Below are 15,732 nucleotides of genomic sequence, written 5' to 3' on the forward strand. Positions count from 1 at the left end.
GAGACCTTTGGAAGAATGTGTTCGCTATTAAGTGTCTTGAAGCGGCATGGCTGAGGAAGCGTTGTAATGAGATAAATGCTTTTTTCAATGTAGATGAATAAGCTTTCAACACCATATGGTCTAAACCTGTCATTGTATCTACTGAAAGGCGAATAGATAGCCAATATTGATAGCCGGTGTCTGACGTGCCTGTGGCGCTATTCCTGAAGATAGCTTCTGGAGAGAAAGTACACTTAATACCCCAAGTCTATATTCCCAAATGTCTTCACGGGTTCTCTGGAGTCCAAAGTGAGATCTGAGGGTGAAATGTGTCCTCTGAGCGGCAGAACCCCCTGTCTTCATAACTTCGGGGAATTCCTTCTTAAGAGCTCCAAGACGCCGTCGAATTACACGTTTCCTGCAAAATGTTCTTATAACCGATAACCTTGAATTCATTCAAAGATTCGACATGAATTCGTGCGACATCTCAAGGCTTCTATAAGACTGAAGTGGGCTCCGAGTGGATCTCAGATATGTTCCTCTCACTACTCTCCACCCCTTGTTTCCAGACCCCATACTGCTTCTCATACCACTTCAATATCCCAGCCGATCCTTCCTCAGAAATACACTTCGCAAGTCCAACACCGTCCCTAATAGCAGCATTCGCACCATGACCACCAATGATAGGCTCAGCATGCACAGAATCCCCCATGAAAAAAACACCTTTCTTGCCAAGCTCCTGCAATTCCGGCAAGCTGACCAAAACAGTCCTCATAAGCCAATGGAGCACGCGTTCAAGCTTCAATTTCTCACTGTCGAAAATCTCTTTGAACGGTTGCTCGAGGTTCACTAGTTTGCTGATCTCGTCGTAGAATTCTGTCGGGATGTCTGTCGCGCCTGATACGGGCCTGTTAGGTTTGTGTAGTGGATCATTCGAGCCCCGAGATGGCCGCGAGTAGATCCACGATACACTGACATGGTCGGCTGTATTTTCATTGATGGAGATATTCAGCACGACATCTCTCAGCTTCAACTCGATCACAGTTGAATCTTTCATAGCTGGTGCGTAGAGCCTATCGAATAACGCACGCGTGAGGCGCCGTTTACCGTTAAAGGCCACGAAGGGGAGGATGGTGAACTCGGTGGCGGGTATGAGTGATTTCCTTGTGTTGGAATGGGGCCCGTCGATACCGATTACGCAGTCACTGGTGAGGTTTTGGCCGTTTTGGAAATAGAGCACCACTTGATTGTTGTTGGGCTCGACCTTCTCGAGTGCGTGTTCCCATTGTACGTCGAGACCTTCGCGGAGGAGGCGTTCGAGTTTCTCACGATGGGCGCGGAAGGATGAAGATTGGGATGAGTCTGATATGCCTTGCTGGATGAGAGATTTGGAGTTGATGATGCCGCTGCAGCCGATAGCTCCGTCGACTGCCACACGGCGCTTGAATGTCCATTCGTCCATGTCGAGGGCGGCGAGAAGGGGCTGGTAAGTGGATTGGTGGAGAGTGATGGCATAGCCGTGGCGTGGGCTTGAGGGCATTCGTTCATATAAGATGGTGGGTATGTTGCGCTTCAATAAGCAGCGACCGAGTGTGAGACCACCGATGCCTGCGCCGATTATACTGATAGGTTGCTGGGGTGCCATGATGAAGATTATGTGCCGGTATCACGGGCTGACGGGGGTGATAGTGACTTAGGTGATGTTGAGGTTCTTGTGAAGATAATGAGAAACTGGATGGATCGTGAGGAAAACGATAAACACAGAGAAGCACTCACTTTCATGAGTTGAATATTTTGCCTGGTTGTCATGTGTGACGAGATTTGGTTGGCTCGATGGTCCAGGGAAGTCATCTTTCCACCGATCGTGCTAATGTATTAATAGACGCTATGTGGGGCTACGGACCGCCCCGAGGGAGATAAGATTTTAGTCGGATTTAGACTTACCCAAGAGAACAAGTCTAAATCCGACTTAAACCTTAAGGTAACAATTAACTGCATGTTGATACTGAGTAGTGTTGATTTGAGTTTTCCCCCCAATATTGAGCCCCAAAGCTTCTTTCAACCGTACCGTATTTGCCCGTAACTCACTACTCGCCATGGCGGAGCTTGCCTTGCTGTCCAGTGTCGCGGGGCTGTTCTCACTTGGCATCACAGTATCCCGAGGAATTCTACTGTACTACGACGCATATCGCAGCTCTCACAAAGACATCGATACCATGTGCGAGTCGATCGAGTCGCTGGGAAAGACTCTCGTTGCGATTCTGACCATGACGAAGGGCCGGGATCTCAGTGGCACTGTGCTCGAGACCGTCACCAGCAGCATTCGATCTTGCCAAGCAGGCATCGAGGATTTGAAAAAGAAGCTGGACAAGGTCAAAATGCTTGCACCTGATGGCACTTGGAAGACTCTGGCGGCAAATGCTAAAAAGAAGGCTACTTATCCTTTTAGGGAAAGTACTTTGGTGAAGCTCCGAGAGATTTGTAGCGAGTTGAAGGATAATCTTGCGCTGGCAATCGATGCGCTTCAGATGTAGGCCGCCATTTTCAGTTTATCAGTCCCCGCAGCTCTCTAGTTCCAGTTAAGTGACGTTGATTCACTGCAGAGATATGGCGACTATCGCATTGCAGCGACTTGAAAGTGTGGATTTGGCGACTATAGCAATCCAGAAGGATTTGGAACGGCTAGAGGGCGAAATATCTGCTACGAACTTTGGTGTATATTCGCTTGTCACATCTCAAGAAAGTATGCATCATCCACCTACGGTCCGTTGATTTTTGGGTTAAACTAATATATCACCAGGAGAGCTTCTGGCGAAGATTTATGCTTGGCTGACGCCTCTCTCGACCGTTTTCAACAACAAACAGAGAGATACTCTTGCTACTAAGACACGACAAGATGCAGGTGCTAGAGCTTTACTCGAGACAGAAGAATTTAAGATTTGGAAGAAAGCGCCCGGCACAATACTGTGGTGCATTGGAATGCGTCAGTAACTGCATAGTTTCCCTACACGGGCATCTCAATGTGGAAAGGCTGACTGCGTTATAGCTGGGACAGGTAAAACTGTTAATATGTAAAGTGACATATTAAACCTCTCGGAAAAGCGTATGCTAAGTATCACAGGGCTTTCATAATTGAAGCGTTGCTTCAAAAGCGGAAAGCCGATGCGTTCGGCGTCGCTTTCATATATTTTAGCTACAAAGACGGAGAAATTCAGACACCAGTCAACCTAATGGCTAGTCTCCTGCAACAACTGGTGTCACAGAAGTCAGAGTACCTCCAAGATCTCAAGAGTTTATACAACAAGCACGTTCGAGAGAACACGCGGCCTGACGTGGGGGAAATCTCGGATCTACTTCTACCCATCATATGGAGCTTCCCCAAGGTCTTCATTATCATTGATGCTCTTGATGAGTGCTCCGATGCGGACGATGTGCGATTCATTCTTTTAACCGAGCTGAAGAAATACAAGAGTCGAGTGTGCCTGCTGATCGCCTCGCGACCACTTCCAAAGCTTGAAGAGGGACTCGAGGATGCCGTTCGTGTCTATGCGAAGGCCAGTGAATCTGACATCAAAAATTATCTCGAACAGCGACTTGCAAGTGTTAAAACTATGCAGAAGCATTTTATTGACGAGCCTTCACTCAAGAGCACGATTGTCTCAACAATCATCCTGAAAATCAGAGGCATGTAAGCATCAACCTGTATATCCAACAAAGCAGACTAGGAATCTTGATGTTGATTTCCTTAGGTTTCTCATGGCTCGTCTATATTTGGATACGTTGACGACCAAGATAACCCGCCGCAAGATCAAGTCCGCTCTGGATAATCTTCCGGAAGGTCTAGATTCCATCTACGACGAGCTAATGGAGAGAATTAGACTCCAGAATCCTCGTGATCATGCTGATTTAGCAATCAGAGTTCTCGGCTGGATCTTCTTTGCCGTACGTCCCCTCACCGTGCAAGAAGTTCAGCACGCTTTAGCTATCGAGGAGGGAGATCGGGACCTCGACTGCGACGGAATACCAGATACCGAACTCCTCGTCTCCGTCTGCGTCGGAATGGTTGTCATCAACCGCGAGAGCGATACCGTCACATTAGTCCACTACACTGCACAGGAATATTTTCAGCGGGGGAAGAAACACGTGTTGGAGCACGCAAACATGGATATAGCTCGAACTTGCCTGACCTATCTCCAATTCGACAACATCAATCTCGACACAGACCATTCGCCCAATAACATAGCACGTATGCTCGGCGAGCATACCCTCTTGGGCTATGCAGCTCAGCATTGGGGTGACCACGCGCGACAAGCCGACGATGATCAAATTACTCAGTGTATTGTCAGACTTCTCGGAAGTCAGACCAGGGTTCGTCTTCTCGTGCACGCGAAAGACTACGCCGACAACCATTCAAAGGGCACCTACTTCAAGCCTAGGCATAACGTAGATGGCTTGTCTCTGGCATCTTCTTTCGGCCTGGCCTCTGCAGTGTCAGCATTGCTCCAGTCAGGATCAGACATCGACTCAGCCGATTCGAATGGACAGCGGGCTCTCTACCGCGCAGTGGGAGGCGGACATATGAAAACTATACAAATTCTCCTCGACAAAGGTGCCGAGATCAATGCAAAGGATAGAATTGGCTGGACAGCTCTCCATCTAGCTTGTTCCAATGGTCAGACCGAGCTTGTGCGCTTGCTGCTCCAAAAAGATGCCGACATAAACATCGTCGACGGATATAAAGCGACGCCTCTCTACCGCGCAGCTGAGTCTGGCTCCGAGGCCGTTGCAGATCTATTGTTGAGTAAACAGGCAGATTTGTCTATCAAAAGCAGTTATCTACAGACCGCGCTGCATCGGGCTGCAGATCGCGGTCATGCTGGAATTGTGCAGCTGCTTCTGAGATATGAAGCTGATGTCGCTGCGAAAGATCATTATGGTTATACGGCTTTCTATCGAGCAGCTGACCAAGGAAATGAGGAAGTGGTGCGGATTTTGAGAGCGCATATGGATCGCATTTGAAACCAAATTGCTCAACGAAGAAGCAAGAACGTGGAGATTTAATTGGAGGCCCTCGACACCACGAGCGAATCAGAAGACTCGAAGAGCACCATGCAGGTTTCAGTCCAATTGAACACTACATCCAGTCCCGAACTCGCCAAGACGAAGGCTGTACTGTTCTCCAGACCAGACTGGAGAGATCCTGCACCCTTCTTGGGCCATCCTCGCCAATTATGGTGTTGCATCATCGACTTTCTCAACAGCGAAAGCATCACGTCATTAGCTCTCTGCAACAGAGAGCTGTACGAGAGTCTCATACTAGCAATGTCCCTACGTGTTTGCCGGAACGAACATGCAGGATGAAGCAACCCTCTCAGCACCGGGCGCGTCGGAATCTTTTCCAACTACTAGAAAGGGATCACGATATTTTTTCGGCATATTTACTCCTCTTAATCGTGAGAACAATGATCCTGCCACTGTTGAGTGTAAAGCCAGAGAAGAATGTGAGAATCAAAAGTACTGCTACGGCGACTGGAAGATCAAGAACGAACTCATATCAAGCCATGAACGTTCGCGTCGAGAGGAACAACGCCGCAGTACCTCCCGCTACATGTATGAACAGAAAGGCTACTACACTACGGAACAGCCACGAGACACGGACCGGATATCAAGCTGGGTTATTGGATGGAAAGAATTTGGGCGGAAGAGCTGGGCGGTGACGATGTACTGGGTGGTTGTCGGGGACTGTGTTCCAGGATCCATTCGTTGGGAGACAATAAACACACAACAAGTTGTCCTTTATACACCCCCGTTCCTTCCTATCGGTGAAATAAGAAGCGCTGTAACCAAGACAACGAAATATGGAAGACTTATGAGGGGGAGGACATTTTCGACCCAGTGTCTCTCCTGACTAAAGAAAACAAGAGGTTGCTGCTGTCGAAGTCCCCTTCTCCTCAAAACGAGGTCACAAGATAATACTGCAATTGGTCGTGTCATGGTGCAATATCTTCTTCAGGTAGTTTTTCTTAGGCATTGCTCCATAGAACCATAAAGAAGATATTTTCCATTTGCAATATATTCAAGTAGTTTTCACAAAATACCTGTCTACCTTTTTCATCATGGAAACATAACTTCATCCAGCTATCTTGAAAAAGGCAATAATTGCCCAGAACCTACTGTTGACAGTCACTCAGTCTGCTTCTCCGCTTGACATCTCTTCAACCGATCGCCTAAGCTCGCAATGAGATCTTTGTTAAGAGCCAGTTCCTTGAATCTTACTCTTTTAGTCCACTACTTAGGGCAACCCTCGACTCGTGCTCAGGCATGCTCAGGAATGATCACTCCCGGCTCAGGTTAAAGCGGCAGCTGCTCAGGTCCAAACACTAAAACGGAACGAGCGAAAACAAGGTTTGAGTCTGACTTTTGTGGATATCTCGAGCCCAAGACTGGGATGGATCTCCCAGGTTGTCTCAACCGTGGCAGAATCGCCTTCCTTGAGTAAGCGGGACTTAACTCCACAACTAGAGTTCACATATGGGACCTCTCTTCCATAGATGAAAGTTATTCTTACTTCACAGTAGGAAGTGCAGGGTGACGCCTCGTTCGTTGAGGGTTGCCTCATTTCACCGGCACAGCTTCCATTCTTACCAAAGTGGGACTTTTTCGGAAAGTAGTACAAGTCCTATGCTGCTGTCAATCCCACAATTATGCAAAGATAATGGCTGCATTATATTTACTTGGTTGTATAATGTATTGAATGAATCGCAGGGTCGCTCCTCGTTTGGGTCCCGGGAGAAACAGAAAGGCAGGCCAAACAGCAACGCTCGGATACGTGGGTTAGAGTCTCCAGATTGGGGGCAATTCTCCTTGAGGGCATGCATGGAATGGTGTGATGGAGGCTTTATCAAGTATCTGGGGTACCTCAGGCTCGCTTTACAATAGGGGTTCGCAAGGCACCATCGCTTAGAAAATCCGGTCAACAACCAGAGCAGCCTAAGAGGAATCAGTACCGAGGCTGCTATATCGTATCTCTACGAGGAATACTATCTGGGCATGACAGGCACAGAATACAATTTTCTGGCAAAGCGCCATGAAGTCGGTACGATACGATACCACGCGTGGCTCTTGTCAGCATCTATCATCATATCGTCGCATACAAATACCACTGTTGATCACCTCTTACTTGCTTCTTGGTAATCTCAGAACTTGGTTCGTATCACCTAAAATCAATGGCAACTCGTGATTTATGGCACTGAATCCAACACGGAGAAACTGACTGCAAATCGTGGCTGCTGGAAAAGGAATGTGCTGACTTTCGCTCGGGCAATTAACCAAGTCCACCTGTAGGTCGAAATAGAGATACAACGCCTACCGCGCAGATTAGCACCATGAAGTGTAATTAAGAATATTCTCATCTCGCCAGGTAATGGTCATACATTGATCGACATCACAGTTAGTCTTGGACATTCACAGAAAAAGTTTCTTTGGAAGACAAAGTGCATAAGACTAGGATACTCGCCAGAACAAAAGCAGGAGACCCGGAAGAATGAAAACAGGCCAAGTTGTACAAAGACAGAAAAGCAAACAGAACCCCGGTGATACAATCGTAGATATCTCCTCATATCGAGTGCCATAAGATCATATCCTGCTACGACCAATTTGAAGTCTGGCTAAAACTGCAAAGTACTCTATCCAAAGCCTGAAGTACTACAATGCAGATGCCTTTCGAGGGTTTAGTATTCCAATTGAAGGGAAAAGGTCTATCAGATTGACGTCTCCGGCAGGAGGAGCCGGTGGAGGTTCGACCGCTGGTGGCTGAGGTGCATCTAAGGCTGACGAGACTCCAGGAGTTTTGTAGATATCACTCTGACCAGGATGATTCCATAGAATACCCCCTGTTCTGTTGCAGTCTGTATAGACAAAAATGTTCTTGCCGAATCCTGAACCATCTTTCGACGTTGGCGGGGTCGTATTGCACCAATTGTGTACTTCTCTCCGTTTCTCCATGTCGCAGGTTGCTTATGCTCCCAAGGCGCTAGTATCATGACTGGACGTTGTCGTGAGTGTACCACAGCTCCTGGTAACTGTCAGCAAGCAATTTTGATAACTGCTCCTTAGATATGTGGGAAACTTACGTGACGAATGTTGGCACCCAAGTCCAATAGCCACATTCACCATCATCGAGGGTTTCTTTAGATTCAGCCTCTTCACTATAGGATACTGTTGTACTGTAGCTGTAGCTTCCTCCAATGCTGAACGCTCCCATCAATGCCGACTTCGATGCCTCAATACCAACAGTTCCATTAATTTCCCAAGTATTGGTGGTGCTAACAGTTTTGCCTTTCTTGATGGCGCACTCTGTTCCTTCACATGGTGTCGCATCATAGGGAACTTCTCTACCATGGGTGAAGTAGACTTTGACTTCGCAATACGAGGAACAGGCTCCTTTGTCATCCGGCTTTGGCATTTCACCATATGCAGTACATCATGTTGGTTATTCTATTAAAGATGGTGTGACCCGCGTGAGGTTGGCTATTTGAAGTTGGTGTGGCCGCAAGGCCAAAGTTGTAGAACGCTCTACTTTAGAATCTGTGCCTACTTGCATCATGCTTGTCCCTTTTGTGATTCTAGCCGCCAAAGATCGTCAGCTCCAAGAGGCCTAACCCAAAAGTTAGCCACGTCCGCCAAGCTAAGAAATGAAGGTAGGTTAATTAGTAAGTGTATCTACTGTATTGTCGTCTTAGTCCAGTGCTTGTGGGTGTTGGGTGAGGGTTACTAAAGTTATCATCAATCTATCTGATCGATAAATAGACTCGCTTAAGCTCTTCCAAACACCCCGACTTCCAGTATCAGGGGCGTGAGGATGGGCCTAAAGCCCCTAGTCAGTCTCCACGACATCAAGTCGTGACTCGCTCTGACATTTACCACTGTTTTCAAAAACAGAGACTCACCATGAAAGTCAGAGAACACTTACACAAACAACGCTAGGCTCAAGCGGTAGATGCGATGCAGCCCAATCTTTGCATCCAGGCGTCAAACATATCGTGGCGAAGTTGCCAAGACAACCAAAAAAATGACCCACCGTCACTTTCGAGTATCTGCAGCTAGAAATAAGTATATGTGCAGGTTGAAGCAGCTATGTGTTGGTTTCATGTAACCGCCGGCCTTCCTTTACCGCTTTGTGAAGGGCTTGGCAGCTGATGCATGCGACCCTACGCATCTTCCATGATGGTCCGACCCACGGATGAATGCGACACGATCGAAAATGTGTCAGCCAAGTGTTGGTAACATATTTGGATCAGTTCGCAAATTTCAGCAATTTTGTCGCTGCGTTCGACCTCCCACTTTGCCGTCACCTCATGTCACTGCCTCCATTCTCACATCTTCACGTATTTCAAGGCCATTTCTGGCAAGATCCCGTCTAAAGACTTTCCTCAAGCTTTGATTAAAAGGTTGCCCTTGGTACGTGTAAAGATACGACTGCTCAGGCTCGTCCATGACTAAATTGCACCCACAGGCGACTGATCAGCTCCAGAGATGTCAGTAATCTCAAACGGATCTGGCTCGAGTGTATATTGTTCGAACGCCGCAGAAACAATTCCGTGGTCATCCACCGCCTGTGCCACCACCCTTCAGGAAAACAATACTGCAATCATATCAGATTGCTGTGGGAAAAATAAAGTTGCACTCTATGGGTCAAACCACTCCGACCAGTATCCATGGTGCTATCAGTACTGCAACTTATCGACACCTACATTTAGAGAAAGCTCCGTCTTCGCATGCTTGGAGTCATCTAACCTGACTGGATGGAGCTGTCGGGATGCACTGAAGGCGGACGCATGCTCAGCGAGGAAAATAAGCAAGGTGGTTCTGGCTGGATTGGTGGCATTTACTGGAATCTGTTTCGTGAATTTGCTGTAGAGGGACTGCAAAAGGAAGAATATTGAGGAATAATATGGCTTCACAGAGCTTCGGAGCGCTTATATCGTATTTGGGGGCGAATTCTCGTCGAACAAGGATGTCGAGCATCCTAGCAATTGCAGCCACGAAAGTCAGGAGACTGCCAGACGTTTCCAAGGTCAAGTTCTTCATTTGGTTGTCTCTCACCATCTGAGAACAATTATTATTCGTCAAATATATAGGTTCGACCAAAATATGAGCCCGAGTGCATAGGATTGTTGAAGAATCTCGCTTTTCAGGGGAGAAATTCAAGGAGGCAGGACCTGCCAAGGGTTTTACGCGCCGCAGCTAGAAATCAACCAACAACCAACCAACAAATCCAACAACGAGGAGAACTCACCAGCATCAAACACTGCCCTTGTTACTTGAGCTGATATAAGTTGTGTACGCAGTCATGTTCGGAAAAATGAATACACCATCAGCTCCAGGCGCACCGTGAGTATTGAACGGCTTTACCTCTATCTACTTACTGTTCAGTTTATGATCGAGTACCAATAGGATTACGTTCCATATCTCATACCAAAAATTGAGCGCAATCTCACATACCGGTAGGTGCCAGCCTGACTCCTTGACCGCCGGAAAATGCTGACCATAATACAGAAACATCAACAGAACCGAGCAATGACAGACCGATATGGCAAGACGTGCATCGATAATGTTGCCTTCGACACTCTTCCAACCAACTTGACGGCCTGCGCGGTCACAGTTGGGGGAAATAACACCGAGATATTGACTCGATGCTGTGGGGAAGGCAATGTTGCATTCTATGGGCCATACGATTCTCCAGCATGCAATCTGTACTGCAACTTCACGACCCCAACTTATGAAGAGAGCGGAGTTTTCAAATGCATGGAAAAAGCAAACAATCTCACAGGCTGGGTGTGCCAAAACGAGCAGAAGAAAAGTGCGGCGTCACTTGTAAGGAATGCCGACAAATTGGTCTTTGCGGGTATTGCAGTCGTGATTCTATTGTCTGCGGTTGTATCCTGCTAGATGATGGTATTCAGCTCATGAAGCCCAGAGAGGAAGAGTTGATTGTCATGAAGCTTAACGAAGAAGGATTCTGTTGTTCGATGGGTGCTGTAACAGAGATCAGAAATTTTTACGATGAAAACCTCTCGAGAGTCTTCAATACCATCACACAGGATAGTCCTGCACAGGCTGTTAGCTAAAGACCACTTGACGAGAGCCGTAGTGCAGTGCACGCGAAGAACAGCTATATGCGAACTTATCCTATTCTTCTCTTGATAAATTTCATCATCAATGAAACCTTTTACTGCTTGAAAGTTGAGCCGTACAATGACCGGCCAGCTTTTTGGCCGTCGGAGAGATTGCGACAAGACCTAAGCGCTGGGAATATCCCATGCCTCAGGGCATGATCATGGTGTGTCACATTGCATGTCTTAAGCAGATGAAATGATCGGATTAGGATCTCGAAACCACAGACAAGAGCTATCTCTGGTGTCCAGAGTTCCTTGGTACCCAATACACCTCGCTCATAGGTATTCGTGATGCAGTGATGTCTCTGTCTCAGTCTCACCTGCAGACATGAGGTCGATATAAAATCTCGCTTACGATGACACCCCACAAATATTACATGCCACCTGTACCCGGCCAGCGTAATCGCGGGTTCACCAGCTTCAAATCGAGCTCCTCCACAACCGCACCACCCATGCCGAACCCAAACCAATGCCTCCTCCAGGCCTCACGAATGGCAATCCAGCTCTCAATTCCTCCGAGGAGGCTGCTGCCTCTCCCAACATCTACGAATCTTCCTCCTTAGCGTCTATTCGCGCATCCCTCTCCGCCCTCCATACTCGCGATGCAGCAATCGCATCGAGGCTTCAAGCCCTCATATCCTCCCAGGCCGATCTCTCCCGCGAGCTGGGACGCTTAGATCTACTACGCGCGCATCTGGGAACACAGGTCATACACACACGGGACATCAGCAATGGCATGCTCGATTCTGCTGCGGGAACTGCATCCCACCTCTCCAGCAAGGTCAAGGAGCTTGATCTTGAGAAGAAGCGTGTAGAAGAGACGCTGGGTGTTGTCGAACAAGTCGCCGAGCTGAAGGCATGTGTGCAAGGGGTTGTGGGGTCTATGGGCGCACCGCAGGACTGGGAAGCTGCTGCGGGGTATATTGCGCGGGCTTCCAAGATCCCCAATCATATTATTGAGGGGAAATTTGCCGCCAGGATCGTACCAAGTGTTGAAGTTCCAGATGCTCCAGGAATAACGATCGAAAACGCGAAAGAATCGCTCTGCGGGCTGTTTCTGAGGGAGTTCGAGAAAGCCGCAGAGGAGGGCGATGGCAGCAAAATCACACGTTTCTTCAAATTGTTCCCGTTGATTGGGAGAGAGGATACTGGACTCGAGGTCTATGGGAGATACGTGTGCCAGGGAGTTGCTGCCAGGGCAAGAGGGAGCTTGAGAGAAGGGACTAAGGGAAGCGCCGGCAAAGATGGGTTCTTCTATGCAAACGCGCTGACACGGCTATTTGAACATATTGCGCAGATCGTGGACGGTCATGGAGGACTTGTGGAAAGGCATTATGGCCAAGGAAAGATGGTCAAGGTTATTGAGAGGCTACAAGTGGAGGCAGATGTACAAGGTGGAATCGTCTTGGATATGTGGGGGGATGAGAGGAGTGTTGACAGGCGGTTGACGGATGTAAAGAGCTACCCGTTCTCCTTCCTGGTTCACAGCTTCTTGCCAGCACAGAAGAATATGGGAATATCACGAACAAATTCGCCTGCTGTTGGAGGCGGAACAAATGGCAGAGTCAGTGAGGACGAGGGCGTGGATATGAAGGAAATCGATGGGCTGCTCAATGAGACTGCGATGATGTTGGGCCGCTGGTCGATGTACTCGCGATTTTTAGCTGGCAAGTGTAGGGTGAGTGCGCCGAAAGCCGTCTTGTCGCAAGCCATATCTAAGATCGAGCAGGACCCGGATGAGAGTCCCGAAGAACCGCTGGCCACGCCAGATCTGCTCACAAAGTCTGCCCTGAATAAAAAGATCACGGCTAGGCTTACCACTCCGTTCAATACGATGTCGACATTTTTTTTCAGGCGATCAGTGGAGAAAGCCTTCCAGTTAGACGAATCTCCTGCCGGGCTGTCCCTGAACCCATCGAAGCCACTTGATGGTAATGCGCCATTCATCATTTCTGCTGTGGACGATGTGATGTATATTGTCAACACGGTTCTCCAGCGCTCACTCGCGACATCTCTGCGGGAAGTCATTGCTTCCGTAGTACCTACTATCAGTCGAGTGCTAGGGTCAGATTTTATTGGCATGATCCAGAGAAAGATGCGGGACGAGTCATATCCCAAGGCAGTGATACAAGGGGGCTTCCCACCTGAGGACAAGATTATTGCTTTCATAGTCCTCATCAATTCGCTCGAACTGGCAACAGATTACCTCTCTCGCATCGTCACAACACGGCTCTCCGCTGCCGAGTTACCAAATGGCGGCAAAGGACCTAATCCAATAGACGAAATGTTTCCCTTTGGTCATGATTCGACCTTTGTCAAGAACGCTCTTGAAAGTCTAAGTTCAAGCTTCGCAGCCAAGACCTCGGAGCTTGTTGCGGATGGGTTGCAAGTGATGTTCGAACGAGTGGTTAAACCTCGATTAAGACCTGTCCTGTCAGACACTTTCCGAGACGTGGATTATTCTTTGACGGAAGAAGAGCTCGCTGAAATTGCGAGGAATAATGATACAGATGACGATCAAGAGATGATCAACGACCTAGTTGCCCGGAGGTTCGAGCACAGCTGGGAGGCGCTAATGAAACCCATCCAAAGAATCATGACCCCAAAATCCTTCGCCGCCCTCCTAGACTCGACTGCGAAGTACCTGTCCAAGGTCCTCGAGAAACGGATCTGGGGCTTTTCTGGGAAGATCAATGCCCTGGGTGCGCAGCGAATGGAGCGAGACTTCTCAGGAATTATCAGCGCTGTGGCCAGAGGCGGTCGATACGGTATTCGCGACTCCTTCGCACGCGTCGCTCAGGTTTCGATGCTTGTGAACATGGAAGAAGATGAATGGGAAGCCATTAACGAAGCCGAGGAAGAGGGCGATGAGGAGATGGCATGGGTGCTGAGTGAAGAAGAAAGACGACGGGCGAGGATGTTGGTGAGAGGGTAGAGAAATGACCAACATATTCATGCATTATCACCCAAGACATGATCAATCATTGTATGATTTGAGCGAAACGTCAACTATTTTGCATCTGGTATTCAAAAATAGACTGGGATTTTGAAGAGCTATTCTGACGTCTCAGTAGTCTTCGTCTTTCATGGCTGCAAGCTCCCTGGATAATGGGTTGCTATTGAACGTCTCACCAACGTCACGAGCATTACCACTCAATTCAGTCAAACACTTCATCTTCATCTCTCTTCTCCCTCTTCAAACCCTACCCATTATTTCCCATCCGCAACACCCATCTCTCTCGAAACATCTTCAGCCCTGATAACTCTCGCATACTGCCCCCTCAAGCTCTCCACTTGAACCTTACACACCGTCAAAACTCCCCTTTCACTTTGCCCACGCAGCAACTGCATCCCCAACCACCTTCAAATCCCCTTCCACAAGCCTTCTCACCTCATCAAAATGATATCCTAAGATCACTCACTGACCTCACCGTGGAACCGAGACGCAAGTCTATACTCAGACCTACAAAGTGGATCTTCCAGATCTGCTTCTCATTCAGATATTTCTCTCACTCCCACCTGTTAGTTCCCGCAGTCGTTCCCGTCCACGGCGTGACGAAAGCCGAATTAGTCGATTTTCTGAAGACGGGTCTGTTGTCTACCGGGACGGAAGAAGAGTGAAAGTTCATACTGGGCGAGGAAGGATAGAGAGGTAAGAAGGGGTTAGTTGAGGAATGATAGATGTTGATTACATGTGGTGGGTTTGATGAGGTTTGCAGAGAGCGGAAGCACTTTAGGATTTTGGCAATGGCATTTGTGTAGTTGGCGGTGCTGCAGGAATGGACTCAGAATGGAGAATCTTGGGTACCGATTTGGTTGTCTACTATTAGAGGTACGGTGTGTGAGTGGTCGTCCACCACGGTGTTAGTGCCAGAGAGTAGACTTACTTGGTTTGGGCAGGCTTCGGGCCTGTTTATTGGGTTTAAAGTTTGGGGAGGATTTGTTGGACTAAGTTTCATGTCGTGATTTTGTGCGTGTCATCGTTCGACTGTCAACAGTCGGTGATACGCGCATAAGGTATCGGATGGTAATGTGAGAGGGGGATTCTTCATGTGAATGATATTAGTGGTAGTGGTCACCACTGATTCTCTGATGAACACTCATCTATGGGATTTTAACTTCACCGATCAGCTCTAGATTTGCGCTATAGAATTAAGAGATGCAACGTGGCCCATTCGCGACCACTGTACTGTAGTGTAGTGAAGCCACACACTATGAAGGCCAGTGTACGGCATTCTCCGTCCAACTGCGAGCACTTCCCCTAGGCGGTTTTCCTACAGACAACAACTGCAGTTTGTCTGTTTGTCCCTATCTTCAGTAATAATAAAATATAGATAAAATTCATATAAAGCCTGGAGTAATTTTGTCCAAAAACGATGCAGACAAATTAAGCTTTCGGCTCGGACTTTCATAAAGCCCTTTTTACTTTTTTGTGTTTTACTTGAAAACAAACTAACTTTTAGACTAGACGAAAGACGGGAAAGGAAAAAGACTAGAAAGGAGAGAGAAGACGAGGAGGAGGAAAAGAAGGAGGGGAGAGAAGTAGAGAGAAAGGAGACATTGCGTAGGAGGGAGA

The 15,732-nt window shown here is 47.9% G+C and overlaps 5 protein-coding genes across 5 annotated transcripts; 3 read left to right on the forward strand and 2 right to left on the reverse strand.

The window, feature by feature from the left end:
- Positions 1-475: 475 nt before the first annotated feature.
- On the reverse strand, positions 476-1,624 carry ONS95_003359 (uncharacterized protein; the record flags this gene model as incomplete). Its single annotated transcript, XM_058496665.1, has 1 exon — positions 476-1,624. One exon carries the CDS (start codon positions 1,622-1,624, stop codon positions 476-478), a length of 1,149 nt encoding a protein of 382 aa, XP_058353917.1.
- Positions 1,625-1,899: 275 nt separating this feature from the next.
- ONS95_003360 (uncharacterized protein) lies at positions 1,900-6,118 on the forward strand. The gene is made up of 6 exons (XM_058496666.1): positions 1,900-2,509; positions 2,583-2,722; positions 2,780-2,962; positions 3,026-3,050; positions 3,101-3,667; positions 3,729-6,118. The coding sequence occupies exons 1-6, from the start codon at positions 2,076-2,078 to the stop codon at positions 4,996-4,998; spliced, it is 2,619 nt and encodes an 872-aa protein (XP_058353918.1). The 5' UTR covers positions 1,900-2,075; the 3' UTR covers positions 4,999-6,118.
- Positions 6,119-7,995: 1,877 nt separating this feature from the next.
- On the reverse strand, positions 7,996-8,443 carry ONS95_003361 (uncharacterized protein; the record flags this gene model as incomplete). Its single annotated transcript, XM_058496667.1, has 2 exons — positions 7,996-8,053; positions 8,112-8,443. 2 exons carry the CDS (start codon positions 8,441-8,443, stop codon positions 7,996-7,998), a joined length of 390 nt encoding a protein of 129 aa, XP_058353919.1.
- A 2,092-nt stretch (positions 8,444-10,535) lies between these two features.
- On the forward strand, positions 10,536-11,447 carry ONS95_003362 (uncharacterized protein). The gene has a single exon (XM_058496668.1). The coding sequence runs from the start codon at positions 10,558-10,560 to the stop codon at positions 10,927-10,929; it is 372 nt and encodes a 123-aa protein (XP_058353920.1). The 5' UTR covers positions 10,536-10,557; the 3' UTR covers positions 10,930-11,447.
- Positions 11,427-15,479, forward strand: ONS95_003363 (uncharacterized protein). The gene is made up of 2 exons (XM_058496669.1): positions 11,427-14,179; positions 14,231-15,479. Exon 1 carries the CDS (start codon positions 11,626-11,628, stop codon positions 14,089-14,091), a length of 2,466 nt encoding a protein of 821 aa, XP_058353921.1. The 5' UTR covers positions 11,427-11,625; the 3' UTR covers positions 14,092-14,179; positions 14,231-15,479.
- The last annotated feature ends 253 nt before the right edge of the window (positions 15,480-15,732 follow it).

This window comes from Cadophora gregata (genome assembly GCF_030347475.1).
Source record: "Cadophora gregata isolate MNR1 chromosome Unknown scaffold_12, whole genome shotgun sequence".
Lineage (NCBI taxonomy): Eukaryota > Fungi > Ascomycota > Leotiomycetes > Helotiales > Ploettnerulaceae > Cadophora > Cadophora gregata.

Coding starts and splice junctions, on each gene's coding strand:
- ONS95_003363 (XM_058496669.1), top strand. CDS start 11,626: ATGCCTCCTCCAGGCCTCACGAATGGCAATCCAGCTCTCAATTCCTCC.
- ONS95_003360 (XM_058496666.1), top strand. CDS start 2,076: ATGGCGGAGCTTGCCTTGCTGTCCAGTGTCGCGGGGCTGTTCTCACTT. Junction 2,510..2,582: donor GCAATCGATGCGCTTCAGAT/GTAGGCCGCCAT, acceptor GATTCACTGCAG/AGATATGGCGACTATCGCAT. Junction 2,723..2,779: donor GCTTGTCACATCTCAAGAAA/GTATGCATCATC, acceptor ATATATCACCAG/GAGAGCTTCTGGCGAAGATT.
- ONS95_003362 (XM_058496668.1), top strand. CDS start 10,558: ATGACAGACCGATATGGCAAGACGTGCATCGATAATGTTGCCTTCGAC.